Source organism: Alosa pseudoharengus, unplaced genomic scaffold (genome assembly GCF_046254945.1).
Source record: "Alosa pseudoharengus isolate Yale_2024_CS ecotype anadromous, Long Island Sound unplaced genomic scaffold, YU_APseudo_1.1 YU_APseudo_1.1_scf_2, whole genome shotgun sequence".
NCBI lineage: Eukaryota > Metazoa > Chordata > Actinopteri > Clupeiformes > Clupeidae > Alosa > Alosa pseudoharengus.
The window spans coordinates 23,371,836-23,394,141 of record NW_027468663.1 but is presented as its reverse complement, the minus strand read 5'-3'; the positions used below and the strand labels follow the sequence as shown (position 1 = coordinate 23,394,141).

At 44.7% G+C, this 22,306-nt stretch overlaps 1 protein-coding gene across 1 annotated transcript in view; it reads left to right on the top strand.

Annotated features, from left to right (window-relative positions):
- spmap2 (sperm microtubule associated protein 2) overlaps positions 1 to 13,422 on the top strand; it is a 42,473-nt gene extending 29,051 nt beyond the window's left edge. The window contains exon 8 of the mRNA XM_076293176.1: positions 13,279 to 13,422. Within this exon, the coding sequence (XP_076149291.1) occupies positions 13,279 to 13,422 (144 nt within the window). The remainder of the gene's footprint in view (positions 1 to 13,278) is intronic.
- Positions 13,423 to 22,306: the final 8,884 nt, after the last annotated feature.

Below are 22,306 nucleotides of genomic sequence, written 5' to 3'. Positions count from 1 at the left end.
TTTCCGCCAGGTAAATGCTCAGTCACACTTTGATGCCTATCCTATGCCCAGGCTAGAAGACCTCATTGAGCGCCTGGGTAAGGCACACTTTATTTCCACCCTGGACCTGTGTAAGGACTACTGGCAGGTGCCCTAATGGCTAAAGAGGCCAGGCCCTGCACAGCCTTCAGAACACCCCAGGGCCTGTTCCAGTTCAAGGTTATGCTGTCTGGCCTGCAGGGGGCGCCAGCCATGTTCCAGCGGTTGATGGACCATGTAGTGGACCAAGAAATGTGCTTTGGCGCAGCAGGAGGTGCGGTACCTGGGACATATCCTAGGACGTGGGGTAATCAGACCCCAGAAGGACAAAATTGAGGCTATCCGTGGCTGCCCGCGGCCCCAGACCAAGAAGGATATCCAGTCCTTTTTGGGGTTTGCTGGATGGTACCGGCAGTTTGTGCCTAACGTTGTGAGCAGTGTCTGGTGAAGGTCATGTGGGAGGAGCAGCATGAGAAGGCCTTTCAGGACTTAAAAGAGGCTATGTGCAGCGCCCCAGCATTGCAGAGCCCAGACTTTTCCCAGCCATGGACGGTACAAACTGATGCATCTGGAGTAGGTCTGGGGGCAGTGCTACTCTGGAGAAGTTCAATGGATGCAAGAATTGTGAAGGTGATATCAATGAAAGGGTCCTATGTTAAAGGAAAATTCCGGTTTTTAGCACTTTAAGGCCCTTTTCTGGTTTGTTTTGGATGAACTAGAGTGGTGGACACCGACATTTTGACGATTGGTCCTGTCTCAACTTTTCTGACTCGTTTTGAATCCCCTTTGACTCCCCTTTTGACAGGATGGCTGCCAAAAGGCATACTGTAGTAGGCTACTCAAACATGTCTGTGAAAAATACGGTCCTTGCGGTCCGTACCCACATGCAGGATGAGCGGCTAGGACTCACTGAGGTGAAGTGATGATTGGGTGAAGACACAGCAAGCAAACGTGGATTTTCACATTTCCCTCCACCTCTGGAGGCTCGTCACTGTGGTGGCGAGACAAAATCTGCCACCGGGGTCTGTGACACCACCAAGGGTCAGGGGAGAGACAGCACCAAGGGTCAGGGGAGAGACAGCACCAAGGGTGCTAAGGGGCATACAGCACCGAGTGCTGGGGACATTACAGCACCGAGTGCTGGGGGAACATAGACTCACAGCACCGAGTGCTGAGGGAACATAGACTCACAGCACCGAGTGCTGGGGACATTACAGCACCGAGTGCTGGGGGACATTACAGCACCGAGTGCTGGGAACACACAACCTCTCAGCAGGTTGCAGGGGGACATATAGCACAAAGTGCCAGGGAGTTTGCAGCCTCACAGCAAGCTGCCGCACAACGTGCCAGGGAAGACAGGGGTATATAACAGGGAAGACCGGGACAGAACAGCACCGAGTGCTGGGGGAACATTATAGCACCAAAAATACAGTAAAATTCAGCCTCATATCAAGCTGACGCACTAAGTGCAAAGGGGAGACACAATAACAGGCACCGAGTGCTGGGGAACATACAGCACTGAGTGCTGGGGAAGACAAGTCATTTGCCATCGGTCTGTAGGAGTGCTGGAAGCAGAAATCCTTCGGTCCACGATGGGCCGCCAGGAAAGAGTCAAACAGCTTTTCTTCGCTGAACTTCAGCCAGTACGCCTCTGCACATATCTGCCCCAAGTCCTTGCCTTCCTCCAGCCTGGGCAGTCCTGGTCCAGGTCGCTGGCGGTGGTGTAGGCACACATGGGGCTGCTGACAACGCTGCTGGTGATCGTGGGGCTGCGGGTGCCGCTGGCACTCGACCTCCATCACCGGGGGTTGCTCTTGCAGTCATGTCTGCCTATTTGCTTAAAATATAGTGTAAGATGCTCGTGAAAGAAAGATATGCAGCTTTTCAAGTGATAAAAAGGGCAAATTCCCAAGTTCACATTCAAACTGTTGGACATGAAAGGCCACATGGACTACAAACGAACTACAACGTGACGACAAAAGTGATGACGAGCCCCTAACTGGGCAACTCTGTTAGCAAAATCTAGCCCCAGTTTCCGACCTCTGACTCACACATTACGTGACGTGAATGACGCGGAATGATGATGTTTTCACTCGGAGAAAGGTTTTTCCGAAGCCCATGAACGCTAGGTTACTACACTGCACATCAAACGTAACATATCTCTCCTCCTCCTCCTCCGTAACGTCTCTCTCCTCCTCCGAATCCACCTGTACTTAAGCCTTCCTCTGTGTTACTACACTGCACATCAAAGCTATGTTCCACTCCTTCAGCCTGTGCACTCGATGTTGACGGCCCTGCACCCGCTGTTACAGTCGACCTTGGGGCAAGGGTGCGGGAAGGGGGGTGCTGAGGGTGCTGCAGCACCCCCTGCTGGCAGGAGATAGATTTTAAAAAAATATTATATATATATTTAAATAATTACTAATTCACTGTCTGACATTATTTATATTTTTGTATGTGAAATGATGAGTCAACAAAAAGCAAAAAAGGGTTATGGATAGGTTCGAATATAGGCTACTAAAAATTAACAGTTATAGAGATCAACGTGAACGTGAGTCAGTTACTGTAAGAACCGTAGCGTTGTTTCAGCTATGTGATAGCGATCAAGTGTGTAGGCCTACGGTTGATATAGGCCTACATATTCTATGCGATTTACACGTTCAAAAAAAGCATGGATAAGCTGAAAGAAATTGTGTTTTACGTATAGCTAGTGAAATCATTTCACTATCCTAGTCGCTAAGATAGAAATTATTAGGACCCATACTTGCTGTGGAGACGACACACCTTAGGCCAGGGGTCGGCAACCTTTTTTGCCTGGAGCCATTTTTACCAAATTTATTATTTTTTTAATCTCAGAAGAGCCACATAAAGACAGTTACAAGAAAAAGTTTGGATATTTAACGTACAGTACTTTCATTCAACAGAGGATTTTTAAATACATTTTGTACTAGTTGTGCAAGTAACTTGAAATGTAAAGTGGAATGACAGAAGTATAGGCTTCCCATGTAGGCTAAACACCACCCCCTATTTTTCCAATGTCCTTTGGTATGCAAAGTAACATCATAGCTAACAACACAACACTCAATTTTCGTTGACATGTCATTGGCGAAATTGAACATTAGGCCTACCAGAGATTAGATTTGGTGATGGCCTTGGAGTCTGGCTGGCTCATATTCAGTGAGATGAAGTTTCATGCAAGAATTGAGGCTGTCACCATTTAAGGGCTACTCCACGCAAAACTGTCATATCCATAACGCCAACTAAATACCATGGCATTGTGTTGGCGTTATGGATGTGACAGTTTTGCGCGGAATTGCCCTTAAACGTGAGCGCAGGTTTGTCTTTATATTTTTCATATGTGAGAAAGATTTCTCACAAGCAAGTGGAACCGAACAGGGTTAACACAGCAATACTAACTCGTTGCAGTGTGCGATATATAACGGGCAGCATTTCGCGTTTTCAGATTCAGTCGCTCGCAAGCTGTGGTCGCTGACGTTTCCTTTTTGACATTTTCCTTATCTAGCCTACAGCAAGCGCACACATCATCAATAACAATTAAAGTGTTCTCGTTGACTGAAATGGAGGGACATCGGTGATTTTGTTTGATATTGACATGGCAACAATCCGCGAATGTAACAATATTGTGCAGGCTACGGTCAAGTGAGGTGGAAAGTTATATAGGCCTAGGCTAAATTACTCAGATAGACCTAGAATATTACATTTTGAAAATGAACGAACTAAAATAAAATACATTTTAATTAAATACTCATTAAGAGCTGAGCCGCATCAGAGGGATCAAAGAGCCGCATGCGGCTCCGGAGCCGCGGGTTGCCGACCCCTGCCTTAGGCTATTCAGAAATTATTTGCGAGATCATTGCAGCCTGATTATTAGCCTATATTTAAAGCCTAACATCTCTGGTGTGATTTTGACGATCAGAACGATCAGTGAACATTTCTGTGATTTTGACACATTTTGCTGCGTCCACTTGTAGGCTTTTTAGCCTTTTGGCTCGCAGCTTCTGTGCGGCCCCCTTGCGCTTTTGTGGTTTATTAGGCCTACTATCCATTTTCACAATTTCACAGACGGAAACTCACTTCTCTCCGCGGTCAGACAGCTCAAATGGCAACATTTGATAACCCTGGGAGGGGAGGGGGAGGGCTGAGAGATGTCATTGGACTAGCCCAATGTCCGTGAAGAAAATCAACCAATGGGCCACGTTTCGTGTCTCAAATACCGTCGCGGTGGATATATATTTTTTAATTATTATTAAATTATGACAGCACCGGCCCAAAAATGTGTGTCGGCCCACCGGGCATTGCCCGGTACGCCCGATGGCCAGTCCATGCCTGCTTCTAATTCTAAGCTTCCAAATCTTAAAACCCTATAAGTCTAAGTTGTTTCACACTGGTTATCTGTCATTACATTGCAACATTTGTACATTTTTAATTCTTTTTGATCAAGTTAGATTTGAACAGTTATATGACTAAAGATATTTGATGTGTAAACTATGATATTTTCTACATTTTCGCATAATTAAAACTTGTTACAGTGTTTCACATAAATTATCAGGGCAGTACAAGGTCCCTTCCATCTCTTCATCTGACACAGGTACTCCTGACTTGGGCAGAGACGCGCTTCCTCTCCCTACGAGCAACGCGCATTCCCGGTCACGTCAATGTTGCGGTGGATACCCTGTCTCGGGGGAGGGGGGGCCGAACCCAGCGGACTGGCAGTTACACAAAGAGGTTGTGCAGAGAATTTAGTACACTTACGGCACAGCAGTAGTGTTTTTATTTCCCTAAAGGGAAACAATGCATTGTCCCCTGTGGTACGCAGAACAGATGGAGACGGAGTCTCTGGGCACAGATGCTCTGACTCACGAGTGGCCGAGCCTCTTACTGTACGCCTTTCCACCGATAGCATTGATATGGGCAGTGCTCAGTCGTGTGCGGGAAATGGATCACAGGGTGCTTTTGATAGCCCCCAGGTGGCCAAGCATGCCGTGGTTTCATTTGCTGCTGACACTTACAATGGGTCCACCCAGTCCGCTGCCCCTGAGGAAGGACTTGCTGTCCCAAATGGAAGGGTTCGCTGTGGCACCCCTGCCCGGAGAGGCTGAAACTTCTACTAGGGGCAACCAAAGTCTCGTGGACTGTTCGGAAGGGGTCAAACACACTGTTCTGAATGCCCGTGCTCTGTCCACTAGAGCACTGTATGCAAACAGGTGGAAGCTTTCCGTTGCTTGGTGTGCTACTCATACGCTAAACCCTTCTGAATGTCCTGTCACGGCAATACTTGAGTTTCTACAAAAGCTCCTGGATGAAGGACGCTCTGCAGCTACTTTACTATGTTGCTGCGTTGGCGGCCTATAGGGCACCTATAGAAGGCGTTTCCTTAGGCACTCACAAGTTAGTAGTGGCTTTCCTTAGAGGTGCACAGCGGTTGCACCCACGCACGCGTGTTGATTTTGCTTCTTGGGATTTAAACACCGTTCTTGATGGCCTGTGTTCACCACCGTTTGAAATATTGGAGCATGCAGATATTAAATGGCTCTCCATCAAAACAGCATTCTTGTTGGCAATCACATCTGCCAGGAGAGTTAGTGAACTTCATGCCCTCTCTGTGCTCAATGTGATGGGGTCCTAATCACAGCCAGGTTACTCTGTGGCCTAACCCTGCTTTTTTACCCAAGGTGCTGTCACAATTTGCTAATCAGCCTCTGACCTTGGCTATATTTCATTCTGTTGACGATTCACGTTTAGCACTGTGTCCAGAGATAGATAGATAGATACTTTATTGATCCCTAGGGGAAATTCAAGGTCACAGTAGCATACAGACAACATACACACACACATTCACTAACAGCAGAAAAAGTAATTAAAAGTATATAATATAAAAAACACAACTAAGCAATAAGGACTGTAGAAGATAAAGAATATACTAAATATACTAAAATACAAATTATACTAAATAAAACTTAATCTAAATCAATTCTAAAAAACAGTATCCACATAGTGGGTGATTAATCGATCAGGTGCGCTTGCAATGACTGAAGCAGGGACTGAGCCTGTGGTCCTCTGTGCATAAGGTAAGGTAAGGTGCTCTTTGTGAATGAGTGTCATGGTGATGGTGCAAATGAGTAAGTCAAACAGTGCAACAGTGCAAGAATAAAGTCTATATATCTATATATAAACTAGATGTACCGCAGAGCGGTACAAAATATGACCGCCGCCCAGTCCAGCACATTTTTTCCACAAAAAGAAATCACGCTGAAAGGCCTATATGATTCTAACTGTCTCACTAAATTGCATTATCCACACTCAATTCTCACTGGTATCTGCTAGACAACAAGTACCAAAACATGATTAGTTCATAGATTTCACATGTAAAATTCATTTTATACAACCCCACCCCCATCTTGCCTGTTCATAATTCTGAGAAATTCTTGATTGTTTGTGTTATGTTTATGTTATGTGTGTGGGTGTGTGTGTGTGTGTGTGTGCGTGCTTGTGTGTGTGCCTGTGCATGCAAGCGTACATATGTCTACTGTGTGAGTATGTGTCATACGTATGATTACTGTGAATGTATGTGTGTGTGTGTGTATATCTGTTTGTGCACATGTGTGCACATGAAATGGGTTAACATGACCCCTGGAGGCAAACATACGGAAAAAAATGGTCATCCTAGGCCCTACAGTTCTCAAGATATTCACAGAGAACTGTGTCTGCCCTACCCTCCTTTCGGGGGGTCCAGTCCAGCGGGGGGGCTACAGATCAAAACGAAAAATGACGGTTCCATGCTATCCATGTGGGGGTACATGCCCACCAAGTTTTGTGTACCCCGGTCTTTCAGTGTCCCGGGAATCCTTGTTGGTGTACGTCACTAAATGTACACATAAATTATTTTATTGTAAGGCCCCCCATGAACGAAAGTACACAAAACTTGCATGCATTTGGAGGGTGTCATAATGATCCTACACTTTTAATTTCGTGCAGTTTTGACCTTGTCAGCCAAAGATATTGTGATGAAAACACCTAATTTTTTGCTTTTTAATTTACTGGCATATACATGAAATAAGTGGTAATGGAATGGGTTGACATGCCCCCTTAAGACCAACATACATAAAAAAGGTGGACCTCCTAGGCCCTACGGTTCTCGAGATATTCACAGAAAACTGTCTCCGGCCACCTACAGGCCAGTTGGTGTATAGTAACATAAATTAATTTATTGTGTGGCCCCCCATGAACGGAATTCCACAAAACTTGGCGTGCATACAGATGGTGTCATAATGATCCTACACTTCCAATTTCGTGCAGTTTTGACTATGTTAGGTCACAGATACCTTCAATTACAACACCTCATTTTTACTTTTTTGTGTTTAACTAGGTGGCGCTATACATGAAATGAGTGGTTATGGAATGGGTTGACATGGCCCCTTGAGATCAACATACAAAAAAAAATGGTCCTCCTAAACCCTACGGTTTTCGAGATATTCACAGAAAAACGATGGTTCCATGCTATCCATGTGGGGTTACATGCCCACCAAGTTTCGTGTACCCCGGTCTTTCAGTGTCCCGGGAATCATTGACAGAAATTTGGGCATGCGAAAAAGAAAAAAAAAACAAAAAAAAAACATCTGACTAAACCTATATGACCGCCGCTTCGCTGCGCGGCGGTCATAATAACTATATTAAGAAAGGTATAAGTGTGGTCACAGTTCGGCTGTGGCATGGAGGGAGGGGTTGTGCATATGTGCTAATGAAGCACGCAAACAGTGAGGCAGAAGACAATGGCAGACCTGCCAACCTATACGCATTTTGTGTAGCAACCACGCATTTTGAGATCAAAATACGCCGCTACGATATTTTACTTAAAACTATGCAAAACGAGCAGACATCCAACTTCTCCGGAAAGCTCCTTGAGCATGTGAATCTCCCGCTAATTCATGCGAGGATGAGATACAGAGAGAAAGTGACAAGTGAGAATGACAGGCAAAGCTTAGTGGCCTCTCTTTATGTTATTTTTTCTTCCGCCAACGGTGGGTTAAATGAAAGACTTGATGAGGTGAGTTTAACAAGTGTTCACTCGCAAATTCACGTCCCCCTAGCTGCCGTTTTGCTGTGAAACTAAAAATATTCCACTGAGTGCGATTGAAAATTTACCTAGGCCTAATAGTTTGACTGTGTCTTGGAAAGTTATTACTTGTTCACAAGTTGTTTCAGTTAGCATATTTTCAATGTGTCGCTGATGGTTAAAGTTTTCATAACTAAGGCGCTAATGGAGCGCAAACCTTTCCAAGGCAAAATGCAGCCATTAGCAACGAGTCTGAAAGTGGACCAAGGCAAAATATTTTGAGCTGCTCATTAATGAGTGTTCAATTTGTTTTTTTCTTTGAGGCATATGGATCCTTCTTCTTGATCATTAGCGTGAAAACAAGTGAGAACAAATAATAGGCTTATAGACGGAGATCGCGCACCTATCACTGTAGTTGGGATAATGTAGGCCTAATCATTGCAGCCTCACAGATGGCAGAAAGACACTGCAATCTGAAAGAAACTTGAGTGCACGTGCAAGTAAAATTCTTTAAAAGCAATCAGTAGTTTGCATTAGTCAGCATGTAATACTTGAACAATGAATTTTTTTTTTTTTTACAAATAAACAAAACATGTAGGTTATTGTGAGTAAAGGGATAGACTACACACTGACAACAGCAGATGTCCATAAGCCTCTATCTACTGTAGCCTACATCCAAGTTAATTAGATATGTTGGCATAACATGGGCTGATGTTTCATGGGATAGATGTATTTCTTTACAAAATAAATCTTTAATATTAATGGATTGAAAAGAGGTATAATACCAGGCATGATCGAATAGGCCCCACATAAAAGAAAATGGACAATACCCACATCAGTGCCTATCAACACAAGTGGTTTTCATAGGTCAGGATTGTTAGGCTCTAAAACAGATTGTCAACATTATAGAGCCACTGTAAAGGATTCATTTTGCACTTTCAGGAACACATTGGATCCCGTTTAGATAGATATTCAACATTAAAGATGGGTCGCTATCCAAAATGTGTCTTGTGAGTATGGCTATGTCTGTTTTTGGCTGCATGCATGAAGGCCGACGTGAGCAATTTTTGTTTTCTCGGCTCGAGGTGCTACTCAAAAAAATTCTTCAAGGTTGGCAGGTCTGCAATGGTAAAGTGGCTAGTGGACAGACAGTTCAAGACATGGAGGTGGTGAAGAGGCAGACAGATAATGCATAGAAGTCTATTTCTCCTCTTCCCTTAAGTGATGCATTGAACAGTTCAAAGGCCCTGGAGATGAATGACTTCCTCAGTCTGTCTGTTGTGCAAGGCAGTGAGCGAAGTCTCCAGCTGATCAGGCTCTTCTGCTTAACAATAGTGCTGTGGAGTGGATGACACTCATTGTCCAAGATGTTGATCAGTTTGTTCAGGGTCCTTTTGTCAGATATTGAAGTGATGCACTCCAGTTCAGCTCCCACTACAGAGCCAGCTTTCCTTACCAGCCTGTCAAGTCGCCCAGCATCCTTCTTCTTTGTGCTTCCTCCCCAACATACCACTGCATAGAAGAGGATGCTGGCAACAACAGACTGGTAGAACATCCTGAGGAGCTTGCTGCACACATTGAAGGAGCGCAGCCTCCTCAGGAAGTACAGCCTGCTCTGCCCTTTCTTGTAGAGTGCGTCAGTGTTGGCTGACCAGTCCAGTTTATTGTCCAGGTGGAGACCCAGGTACTTATAGGTGCTTACCACCTCGACATTGACCCCATCAATGGAGACTGGTAGCAGAGTGGGCTTAGACCTGCGGAAATCCACCACCATCTCCTTGGTCTTTAAAGTGTTGAGTTGGAGATGATTGAGTTTGCACTGTTGTAAGAAAAATTGAGTGCAAGCAGACAGAGGCAGATTTGAATACTGAAAACATGGTGAAACATTTATTGGTTAACAATGGTGTTAGAACTACAAGCTCAGAGGCCAGCATATGAGCTCGGAGGCCAGCATAGTTCACCGCTTATGGCGGTGGCCGACTGAACCTCCAGAGCAGTGTCTTCTCTCTGCATTTAAAGCGTAGCCCACCTTCTTTGATTGTGTCAAGAGGAAAGGACTCATCATCAAATGATTAATTGTCGTTATGTGTCCTCATGTGGTTACAATGGGTCATGTGAGCATTTGATTGACAAAGGTCACAAGAGCAGTTTGGTTGACAAAAGGTTTGGCATGATCAAAGGCTGGGGTGATAATTAAAATGAATGTTAAAGTACATACACTCTGGAATTTCTCACTACAGCACCATTGCACAAAGTCCTCCACCAGGCTCCTATACTCCTCCTCCTGCCCGTTCCTGATACACCTTACAATTGCAGTATCGTCAGAAAACTTCTGCATGTGGCATGACTCAGTGTTGTAGCAGAAGTCAGATGTGTACAAGGTGAACAGGACTGGAGAGAGCACAGTTCCCTGTGACGCTCCGGTGCTGCTGATCACAGTGTCAGAGAGACAGTTCTTCAGTCTGACGAACTGTGGTCGCTCCGTCAGGTAATCTGTGATCCAGGTTACCAGGTGAGCGTCCACACCCATCTGCAAGAACTTGTCTCCCAGTCTGAGGGGTTGGATGGTGTTAAAAGCACTTGAGAAATCAAAGAACATGATTCTCACAGCACTTTTCCCCTTGTCCAGGTGAGAATGTGTCCTGTGTAGAAGATAAGTGATGGCATCGTCCACGCCCACTTTCTCCTGGTATGCAAACTGTAACGGTTCTAGTGCATGGCGTACCTGGGGTCTGAGCATACCTAAGATGAGTCACTCCATTGTCTTCATCACATGTGATGTTAGAGCGACAGGTCTGTAGTCATTAAGCTCACTAGGATGTGGCTTTTTAGGGACAGGGGTGAGACATGGGGCCCTATCATGACATTCTAAAGTGCATCGTCACTCGTCAAAAGTCTATTCAAATTTAGTAGGATGTCCAGTTCACATTGGGAGGGGTTTCGTTCTCAAAAGTGGAGCGCATGGCGTAACAAGGTGTTCCTAGGTCTTTTAATCAGTCATATGGGTGTGTTTGGGGCGTAACATCATTTTAAACCAATGAGAATGACATCTGTCATTCCCTTTAACGGCGCAACGCGCAATATGTCAAATAAATGCATCGGTATTTTGGCATTCAACGGCGCATTTGAAGGAGGCTGCTTGCGAGACCGTATGGAATAGTCATTCTTAAACCATGCTTTACTAAAACCTAGCATAGCCTTCACGCATTTGCACTCGTCTATTATTTGAACTCATTGGCAAAGTGAAACTAACTTCACCAAGGAGTCAGTCAACGACAAGACAGTTATATGCAGTTACTTTCACTATTGACTGACAATGGGTTACCATCGAAAACATAGGCTGGAAAAAGCAACACTTACCCTAATGTTGCTCAAATGACTGAATAAAACAACATTTATCCTGCAGGAGTTGCTTATATCTCGTGACAGTGCTCTTCAGCTGTGCTCCATACATGTCTCTCGCCTCTCCCCTAATCACTTTTAACCGTCATTACCAATTTGCAAATGATGGTGAATAACTACTCATCATGAGATGTACAGTATTTCGTAATATCTTTATTCTAATTATGTTTCCCATTGTAATCGTGCAATTTAATGCTTTGCATGGACGTGCGCTGGTGTGCGTTCATGAATGATAGAAGGATGGTGCGTGCACCTGCCAATATGACTGTTGACATGCGCTCTTAAAATAGCATATGAACAACTCGCCATTGACTTCTGACCAGGTTTAGGTGGTGTATGATATTGATTTTTAGACAATGCGCGAGTCCCCTCCCTAGGTTGTTAATTGCCACACCCCTGGGCGCAATGCTTAAAAAATAAACGTGCAAAATACCTAATTCAACTTTCCGCGGGTGAATAACGAGTATTACGCCATGCGCTGGTGACCCAAAATACAGCCCATGATGTCTTCCACAGTGTTGGAACTTGTCCAAGGCGTAGACTTAGATTGAAGATGTGCTTCAGTGGCTCCCCCAGCTCAGCAGCACAGGCCTTGAGTAGCCTTGGACACAGTCTGTTAGGCCCCGCTGCCTTACTTGTGTTCAGTTTCTTTAGTTTAGCGCTCACTTGTTTTCCTCTGATGATGGGGGGTGTAAGGGGAGGGGAGGGGAGGGGTGCATCTGGGATCTGTGTGTCTGATGGCTGTTGACTGAGGTCGTTGTCGCCTCATTGTTCAGTGCATGCTTTACAGCAGTATGTCTCCCCAACTGTGCGTCCGTTTTGGGGCCTGACAGAACTGCCCTGTCAAAACAGAGACTGGCACATTGGGTTTCAGAGGCCATCAGCAGTGCTTACCGTTCTGCTGATAGACCAGCGCCTGTTTCTGTGAGGTGTCACTCAACGCGTGCTATTGCAACCTCTTGGGCTGCATTGGGGGGATAACTCTTGCCGATGTATGTTCTGCGGCTATTTGGTCATCGTCATGTACGTTTTCAGGACTGAGGTGTTTTATTCCTCGTGACTTGGTGGTATAAGTCTTCCACTCTGTTTCCGCGTCTGGCGGTCTGGAAGTATGAAATAGAACGCTGGTTACAAATGTAACCGTGGTTCTATGAATAGTGGAAGACCGCCAGAGTTCTTGGTCACTCGGAATTGAGAGAATGACCATTGAGAAAGATCATGACGTATCAATATATATATTAGGGCGTCATGAGGTCACGAGATGACAACCAATCAATAAGTTCTCATAGCCAATGCACAAGTGCATGATATTTCCACTCTGTTTCCGCCTCTGACGGTCTTCCACTATTCATAGAACCACGGTTACATTCGTAACCAGCGTTTGTCTTTGTGGGAAAAAACATGGATGCCACCAGGGCAGCAGCTGTCTCGGTAGTGCTGGGTGCTTGCCTAGAACACGAGAGCAAGCTTGGGGATGATTTACACTTGCATTCATATTCCAGCTTCATTACACTTACAATTTTAATTTCAACAAATGCTGTGCATTTTTCTAGAGCCATGAGGGGGGGAGTAGCTATTGTTATTGTTAGCTACATTAGCCTCTTTAGTAAACCAGCTCGTAAACAAAACTTTACATTGTATTACAAGCACAGCAATGCATAAATTGGTGCCCGAATTTAAGCAGCAATGTAATCAAGTGTCTAAGAGCATTTAAAATCGACATTAAATCGACCATGTCATGCGTGCATGTCTCTCCCTCTCTCTTTTTCTGTGTGTGTGTGCAGGAGCTGTCCCAGCCTAAGCCCCGGCGTGGTCTGTTCGAAGGCTACAACCCCTACACCGTGAGCCCAGCCGCCAGAGCCGCTTCCGCCTCCCCTCGCACCCAGGAACTCAGCCTTCCACTGGCCCGCAAATGCAGGAAAACATAGAGAGAGAGAGAGAGAGAGAGAGCTCTTGTCCCTTACTGCACTATTTCAGCTGTTAATATGCAGTAATTATGTTGCAATAAAAGAAGAACATTTAGGTGTTGCTCAGTCTGTCATCCTTTACAGATTTAAGCATCCTTGGAATAGAGGGCTGTCATTTTTAAGAAAAAGGGCAAGTTAGAGGAATGCATAGGAAGGACTTTTGTCTAACACCTTTGAAGACTTTCAAAGGAACTTTGTGAGTAGGATTGTAGATTATCTTTACTTCCTCTACCTTGGAACACATAGTGACTCAGATATCATACACAAACACAAATGCTGTGGAAATAGACAGTAGAAACATACAAATAACCAGACCTTTATGCTAAGATAGTTAGAAACATATAAATAGCCAGACCTTTATGCTAAGATAGTTAGAAATAAACAGACACACAGATAACCAGACCTTTATGATAAGATAGTTGGCCATATCCTGTTAATTTGCCCTAAATTATAAGCTGCTGAAATCACATTTTATAAAAATTGCTTTAAAAGCAAAATGTATTTAATCTGCATAACCTTTTGCACATTTATCTTTCTTGATACCATGCCACGAGAGAAAAAAGTTTGTATTAGACTATATGATCCGGCTGTGTGCAGGGTCGCGCCGTGCAATTCAACCCAACGCACGAAGACCAGACTCAGGACACAGGCAACAATAGATCTCTGAAGTTCGCCTACAAAAAAGAACCAAAACGGCCATCTTTGCCCAAATAAGGAGTTCCGGTTGTTAATTGAAACTAACTCCCTATGGCAAGTTGCATTGCAAGTTAGCTCTGGGGTAGCAAAAGTCTAAGTGTGCCGCCTTCACATACCGGAGATCACAGTATTCACTCGAAGGCAGAGGACAAAAGTGTGTTCAGGAAAACGTCTGCATTTCAGACTTTTTCATCCCCGGAAGAGTTTAATAGGGGCGATAATTCAAAATCCCCATGTTATTTTCCCATAGGAAAAATCGCCAGATACCGGATGTCAAAGATGGCAGCTTTTTTGTAGGCGAACTTCAGAGGTCTATACAAAGCACGTGCACGCAAGTAGGGGCAGAAAGAGTTATGTTGTTAAACAAGGAATTGATATGTTGCACAACCAGAACCAGCAATAGATAGAAAATGCTCAATGATCCTAAAGGAATGTGAATGTTCTGCTTTTGTGTTTCAACAAACAGGATATTCGTATTCCTTTAGGAATATTGCCACTACTCCCATGAGTAGCCTAATATGCTCATATGCGCACAAGTTTGGGACTGATTTACTTAGAACCGAACTGAATGATGAGTAATAGTGCTTTTGTATGAGGGGCCGTCTAGGCCTTAATTCTTACACACACTATCATAATCTTGCACATACACCACTATACTCATGCAAACTCACTATTATAGTCATTTTACATGTATATATGAGAGGGTATAGTCGTGTATGTGAGAGAGTATAGTAGTGTATGTGAAGGAGTATAGTAGTGAATGTGACAGAGTATAGTAGTGTATGTGAGAGAGTAAAGAGTATAGTAGTGTATGTGAGAGAGTTTAGTAGTATATGTGAGAGAGAGTTTAGTAGTGTATGCGAGAGAGTATAGTAGTGTATGCGAGAGAGTATAATAGTGTATGCGAGAGAGTTTAGTAGTGTATGCGAGAAGGTATAGTAGTGAATGCAAGAGAGTATAGTAGTGTATGTGAGAGAGTATAGTCGTATATGTGAGAGACTATAGTAGTGTATGTGAGAGAGTATAGTAGTGTATGTGAGAGAGTTTGGTAGTGTATGTGAGAGAGTATAGTAGTGTATGTGAGAGAGAGTTTAGTAGTGTATGCGAGAGAGTATAGTAGTGTATGCGAGAGAGAGTTTTAGTAGTGTATGCGAGAGAGTATACTAGTGTATGCAAGAGAGTTTAGTAGTGTATGCGAGAGAGTTTAGTAGCGTATGCGAGAAGGTATAGTAGTGAATGCAAGAGAGTATAGTAGTGAATGTGAGAGAGTATAGTGGTGTATGCGAGAGAGTATAGTAGTATATGTGAGAGAGTATAGTGGTGTGTGTGAAAGAGTTTGCATGAAACGGAAGGGAGTTTGCATGAAACGGAAGGAGTTTGATTTATCAGTTCCTGATTGGTTTGTCAATGTCACTTCTCTCTAGCTAGCCAATAGAGTGGTGAAGTCCCGCCCCTTCTACTTCCGGTCCATGGGACCTATCTTTAAAAAATTATGAATGGGAGTTAATGGAGAGATAACAATTATTTTTTGGTCCAGTTTGAATTGTGCCACAAATTTCACATATGATGTGTGTGAATTTAAAAGATAATTTTTCACGTCAAGAAAGTACTGTTGTTCGATAGACTTCAAAAGTTATGTTGGTTTTGTGCGAATCCACTCAGTGGACTACATCTCTCGTCTCGAACGATGTACGTCACCAACGTAATGAAACGATAAGAGCTGTTATGCTAGTTAACGGTTACATCTTGCTGCCTGCTATGTCACTTAACAGTATGTAATGTACAGTCTATGGACGAATACAACTTACCTGATGTGTTTAATCCTCTGACTCATGGTATTTTCTTCGGCAAGGAAAGCCCAATTAAGACCTGTTGCTGGTATGCTTGTACAATCTAGTGTGGCTGTGAATGAGCTAACGTCACTAGCGCGACTTATGGGTTTGTAGTCGTTGGAATTACGATCTTTCACAATGTTGTAATTCAATAGTTACGAAACAAACTGCAAATGTCTTTACATGAAAAATTGTCTTTAAAATTGACAAACATCATATGGGTAATTCAAGGCACAAGTCAACCGGGACCAGATAATAATTTATTTTTCGCCATAGACTGCCGTTCAAATTTTTTTGAAAGATAGGTCCCATGGAGGCAAACGGAAGGGGCGGGACTTCACCACTCTATTAAAATCAAGGAAGGGGCGGGACCTACACTGTCAACAATGTTCGTGTAGACCTAGTGGTCGAGGAAAAAATCAGCCAAGTCCTATGTGACTAAATATTAAACTACTACTGCAAACCAAATGCAAATTAGGCTACAAAGACATGAGGGGTGCCTATTCTATTGTAATTGCCTAGGCTACCAGCTCCTTTTGTCTGGCGAAGTCATATTTTAGTGAACTGAGTCCTGAAAAATTGCTGCGGGACCTAGCACTGTCAACACAGTTCGCATAACGTTAGTGGTGGAGGAAAAAATCAGCCAAGTCCTATGTGACTAAATATTAAACTACTACTGCAAACCGAATGCAAATTACAAAGACACAAGGGGTGACATATTCTATTGTAATGCCAGCTCCTTTTGTCTGGCGAAGTCATATTTTAGTGAACTGAGTCCTGAAAGATTGCTATTTCAGTTAGCTAGTTAGTTAGCATTAAGCCAGGCAGCAACGACTGGTAGATAGTTTGGTAACCTAGTAACAATAAACACTTGACCCGCAACACTATGAAAGGAGCGCTGTCTGGAGCTCTGTTCTAGAATTTTTGGCTGCCAGTGCAAAAATAGCGATGTGGACACAGGCTCACGAGTCACTGACAACAGCAGACAAGGTTACCAAAACGTCTGCCAGCCAAACTGTAATGCACGTCCTTTTTGGAATGTTGCTGGAATGCTAGCTAACTAGCTAACTGCAATGGCAGCAATCTTTCAGATCTCAGTTCACTAAAATATGACTTCGCCAGACAAAAGGAGCTGGTAGCCTAGGCAATTACAATAGAATAGGCACCCCTCATGTCTTTGTAGCCTAATTTGCATTCGGTTTGCAGTAGTAGTTTTCCTCGACCACTAGGTCTACACGAACATTGTTGACAGTGTAGGTCCCGCCCCTTCCTTGATTTTAATTGGCTAGCTAGAGAGAAGTGACATTGACAAACCAATCAGGAACTGAGAAATCAAACTACTTCCGTTTCATGCAAACTCCCTTCCGTTTCATGCAAACTCTCTCACACACACCACTATACTCTCTCACATACACCACTATACTCTCTCACATTCACTACTATACTCTCTTGCATTCACTACTATACTCTCTTGCATTCACTACTATACCTTCTCGCATACACTACTAAACTCTCTCGCATACACTATTATAGTCTCTCGCATACACTACTAAACTCTCTCGCATACACTACTATACTCTCTTGCATACACTAGTATACTCTCTCGCATACACTACTATACACTCTCTCACATACACTACTATACTCTCTCACATACACTACCAAGGTCTCTCACATACACTACTATACTCTCTCACATGTTACAGGATGTACTGCCACCTAGTGGTTGTTTATGTTTTACTACACCTAGTGGTTGTGTATGCACTACTACCCCGGAGGATTAACATGAATAGTCAAGTACACCAGCACTCTTGTGTCGTCGTTCCTGCAACATGGTGTCAGAAGTGGGATAACTTTCAATAAAAGCGACGAATTGACAACTAATGGATGGTGCATCAGCACAATTATGCCGTGAGTGCACACGCATATTTCGTTTTTTTGTTTTCACTAGTTTAGCACAGTATTACTAGCTAGCGCTACAGGCTAACGAGCTAGTTTCGGCTCCGTGGATAACGAAGATTTGTGGACGAGATGGCATACAACTACCCGATCCCGATAAATTAGGGGAGTACATCAAACAGGCCAAGAACGTAATATATGAGCGATATGTTCTCGGCTGTTGCAAACAGGAGGATGGTGAGTCCATTGACAATTTTGTTACCCGTTTGAGGGAAAAGGCAGCAACCTGTGACTATGGGGCTCTCAGGGACGAGTTGATTAGGGATAAAGTAGTACTTGGCATTACCAATGAGGGCACGCGTAGACGGTTGTTGAGAGAGAAAGGTCTGACACTGACTACAGCCATAGAAATATGCCGAGCTGCAGAGTTGACGGACATGACATTGAGGTCCATGGAACAAGAAAGGCCACATACAGATAGCGTCAATGCAGCCTTCAGACAGCCATCAAAGAAAATTCCCTATGCTACCGGGAAGCAGCAGAAGAAATACAGCGCAGCTACAGCCACAGGCAGTGTCTCTGCATGCAGATACTGTGGTGTGCATCATCAGAGAGGGCGAGAGCATTGTCCTGCTAATGGGAAAGTGTGCAAAGCCTGTGGTACAGCTAACCACTTTGCTCGTGTGTGCATGAAAACCAGGGGATTGGAGGCACCTGCTCATGTTCACTCCATGGAGAATCCAATAGCATCCCAGGAAACAGACGGTAGTGGAGATGATCTCTTCTCAACAGAAAGCATTGGGGCCGTTGGGCCCAAAGGGAAAAAGTGGTTTGCTGCGCTTTTATTGAATGGCATTAAGCAAAAATATCAGCTAGACTCGGGAGCCACCTGTGACGTCATGAGCCTGAGAGACAAGATGCGAATCGCACCACAAGTTAAACTCATGCCAAGCAGCACCAAGCTCAAGCTCTACTCAGGTCAGTTGATGACCTCCATGGGTCTGTTTGTGACGGAGTGTGTTGTGCGAGGCCGCAAACACGCCCTACAGTTTGAGATAGTCGAAACCAGTCAGCAGCCCCTGCTTTAGGGGTCTACATGCGAGTGCCTCGGACTTATGCAGTTCACCATCCCAGCAAGCCTGAACGCAGTGGACAGTAGCACCCATGCTGGGTTTTTGAAAAGGGAGGCTCTCATTGAGAGGTATCAGGACGTCTTCACTGCTCCAGTAGAATCCGTCCCAGGGGTGGTGCACTTTCAGCTAAATGCGGCGGTTCAGCCAGTTCAGAGTGCCCCCCGCAACGTCCCAGTCGCCATGAGGGCGGCAGTGAAAGCTCAGCTGGAGAAATACGAGGCGGAGGGCCACATCACTTCGGTCACAGAGCCGACTGACTGGATCAGCAACATGGTGATCATCAAGAAACCAGACAAGCTGCGAATATGCATTGATCCAAAGCACCTCAACCAGGCTCTGCTGCGGTCACACTACATAATGTCCACTCTCGAGGACATACTCTACAAGCTCCCCAAAGCTAGGGTTTTCACCTTGGTGGACGCGAGGGACGCAGGGCTCCAGACTAACTTTTTGCACTGGTTGCACTGGTGCGCCTAACTTTTTTTCTTAGGTGCACCAGCATAAAAGTTAGGTGCACCCAAATTTTCAACCACATCGCATTTAACACCGCAGCAGGTTCACTTTTTTTCCTTAATTACTGTCCTATATAGGTTGTCCTATGACTTATGATTTACAATTCTACAAGAAAAGTAACTTAATGAAGTGTTGGTGCTTTAAGTGCTTCACTGAGCTGAAATTTAAACTTAAAACATCTCAACATGAATTAAATAAAAATAACAGTGAGTAAATTAACAGTGCACGTCTTTTAAGGGCTTCAAACTGCACATCTCATGGCTCAATGTCTTACATACTATCCTTCATGATCTTTAGGCCTTGGCTAGCTCGCCATGCTAGCATCTTCCATAGAAATGTATTTGAGCACAATTTAAAGAGATGTTCCAAGTAGCCTGGGGGATTTTTATGTGATTTTGCAATGATGATTGCAATAATCATTTGACAGTCCCACAATACAATTTACTTTTTCATTTGACTATTTTTAAATGTTCAATAAGAACATCACTATGGTTAATGCAGTAACAAAATGGTAGGCCTATTATTATAGGCTATTGCAATGACTTGTCATGCTCGATCTAAATGTGTCCATTCAATTCACGTACACAATGACCACAGTTATACAGTACATGCAGGGAATATTCAGGCTTTAAATGTAGCAGCGATATTCGGTTTGCACCAAATACCGGATTAAATTGATTGATGCCATCAGAATGAGTTTACACAACTTGCGCGCAACACGAATATTGCTGTTGAAAACCGGGTTACTCCCTGCATGTAACTGCGGTCAATGACGCACTCCTTTTCGGCGATATCTGTAGCCTATCTCTGTCGTTCGGGAAGGCCTTGTATGCATTGTTCGCAATTTTAAGAAGTCTTTTCATCTGCAATGACTCCTATAAATTTGGCGCAAGTGGCATTCCTGTACGTCGGGTTTAGGTTCAAACTATTTTTCTGGTGAATAATTATTTCGGACTGAACTTGGTGAAGGGAAGTTTCACTAGGCCTATCGTAGGCAACGATTAACTTGATCATCATCTCAGGCTCGTCTGATCGGTTTGGTGCTGCCAGCTGCCGAAAGGCAGTGGGGAGAGGGGACATTTATCTCGGCCTATGTGACCACACTGTAATGCAACTACATCCACTCTGTTTATCTGACGGGTCTCTGACCTCTCTCTCTCTCTCTCTGCAGCACACGCATTTTCAAATTTACACACAGGCACTGGCCCACGGCCAATCAGAGGGGAGGTCCCGCCCTTCACTATCTGTGATTTGTTTAAACCACGATATTGGCCAAATATGTGTCTGTTATTGAACCAAAGGTAGAATTTCAATGCGGACACTTTTTCCTTTCTCGAATAGCTGGTCGCACCGGTGCAACCTCCGATTTTTTTTTAGTCGCACTTTTGAAAAATTAGGTCGCATATGCGACCAAATTGGTCGCACTCTGGAGCCCTGGGACGCCTTTCTCCAGTGCAGACTGGACGAGCCAAGCAGCTACATGACCACCTTTTGGACACCCTGGGGGCGCAAGCGCTGGTTGAAGTTCCCATTTGGCGTCTCTGTGGCCCCAGAAGTATACCAACGGAAGCAGCACGAGCTCCTGTTGGGCCTCAATGGAGTGGACCCCATAGCAGACGACATCCTTATTGTGGGCTGCGGGGATACAGACGAGGAGGCAGGGCGTGACCATGATGCTAATCTGCTGGCCCTCATGGATAGATGTCGACAGGTCAAACTACGGCTCAGCATAAAGAAGCTCCAGTTTAAAGTGTCAGAGGTTCGCTTTCACGGGCATATCCTGTCAGCAAAGGGACTGAAAGCTGACCCAGATAAAGTGAAGGCTGTCATGGACATGCCCCTCCCAACTGATGTGAAGGCTGTACAGCGGTTCGTTGGCTTTGTGATGTACCTGGCCAAGTTCCTACCACGCCTTTCAGAGGTCTGCGAGCCACTGAGGAGGCTCATGGATAAGGATGCAGTGTGGCACTGGCTTCCGAAACACAACGCAGCAGTGAAGGAAGTTAAGCAGCTGGCGACGACAACACCTCTGCTGCGTTACTATGACGTGACAAAGGCGGTGACAATCCAGAGTGATGCCAGCCAGCATGGCCTGGGCTGCGTTCTGTTGCAGGAGGGCCAACCTGTTGCATTCGCTTCACACCAACAGAGCAGAATTATGCCCAAATTGAGAAGGAATGCCTCAGCATTGTATTCGCATGCTAACGCTTTCATCAGTACATCAGGACCATAAGCCCCTCATTGCTATTTTCAGCAAGCCACTGCTGAAATCACCAAAGCGCCTACAGAGCATGTTGCTATCACTACAGGGCTACAACCAAGCCCGGCCTGGAAATGTATGTGAGTGACACGCTTAGCAGGGCCACGGTAGCTGACACATGCACAAACTCCAGGCTAGGTGTGCACACAGTCTGCAGTGTGGAAACAGAACAGAGGGAGGTAGAGCACATCAACCAGGCCGACTACCTCAATGTCACAGACAAAAGACTCATTCAAATTCGACAGCACACGGAGAGAGACGAGCAGCTCCAGGCGGTTAAGTCAATGACACTGAGGGGCTGGCCTGACCTCAAAGAAGATGCAGAACTGCAGGTGAGAGAATATTGGGCGTACAAGGAGGAGCTCAGTGTTCAAAATGGAGTGCTGTTCAGAGGGGACAGGGTTATTATCCCTAAAGCCCTGCGTCATGAGATGTTGGTAAGGGTACACTCAAGCCACATAGGGGGTAAGGCCTGTTACAGGCAAGCACGTGACACGTTGTATTGGCCAGGG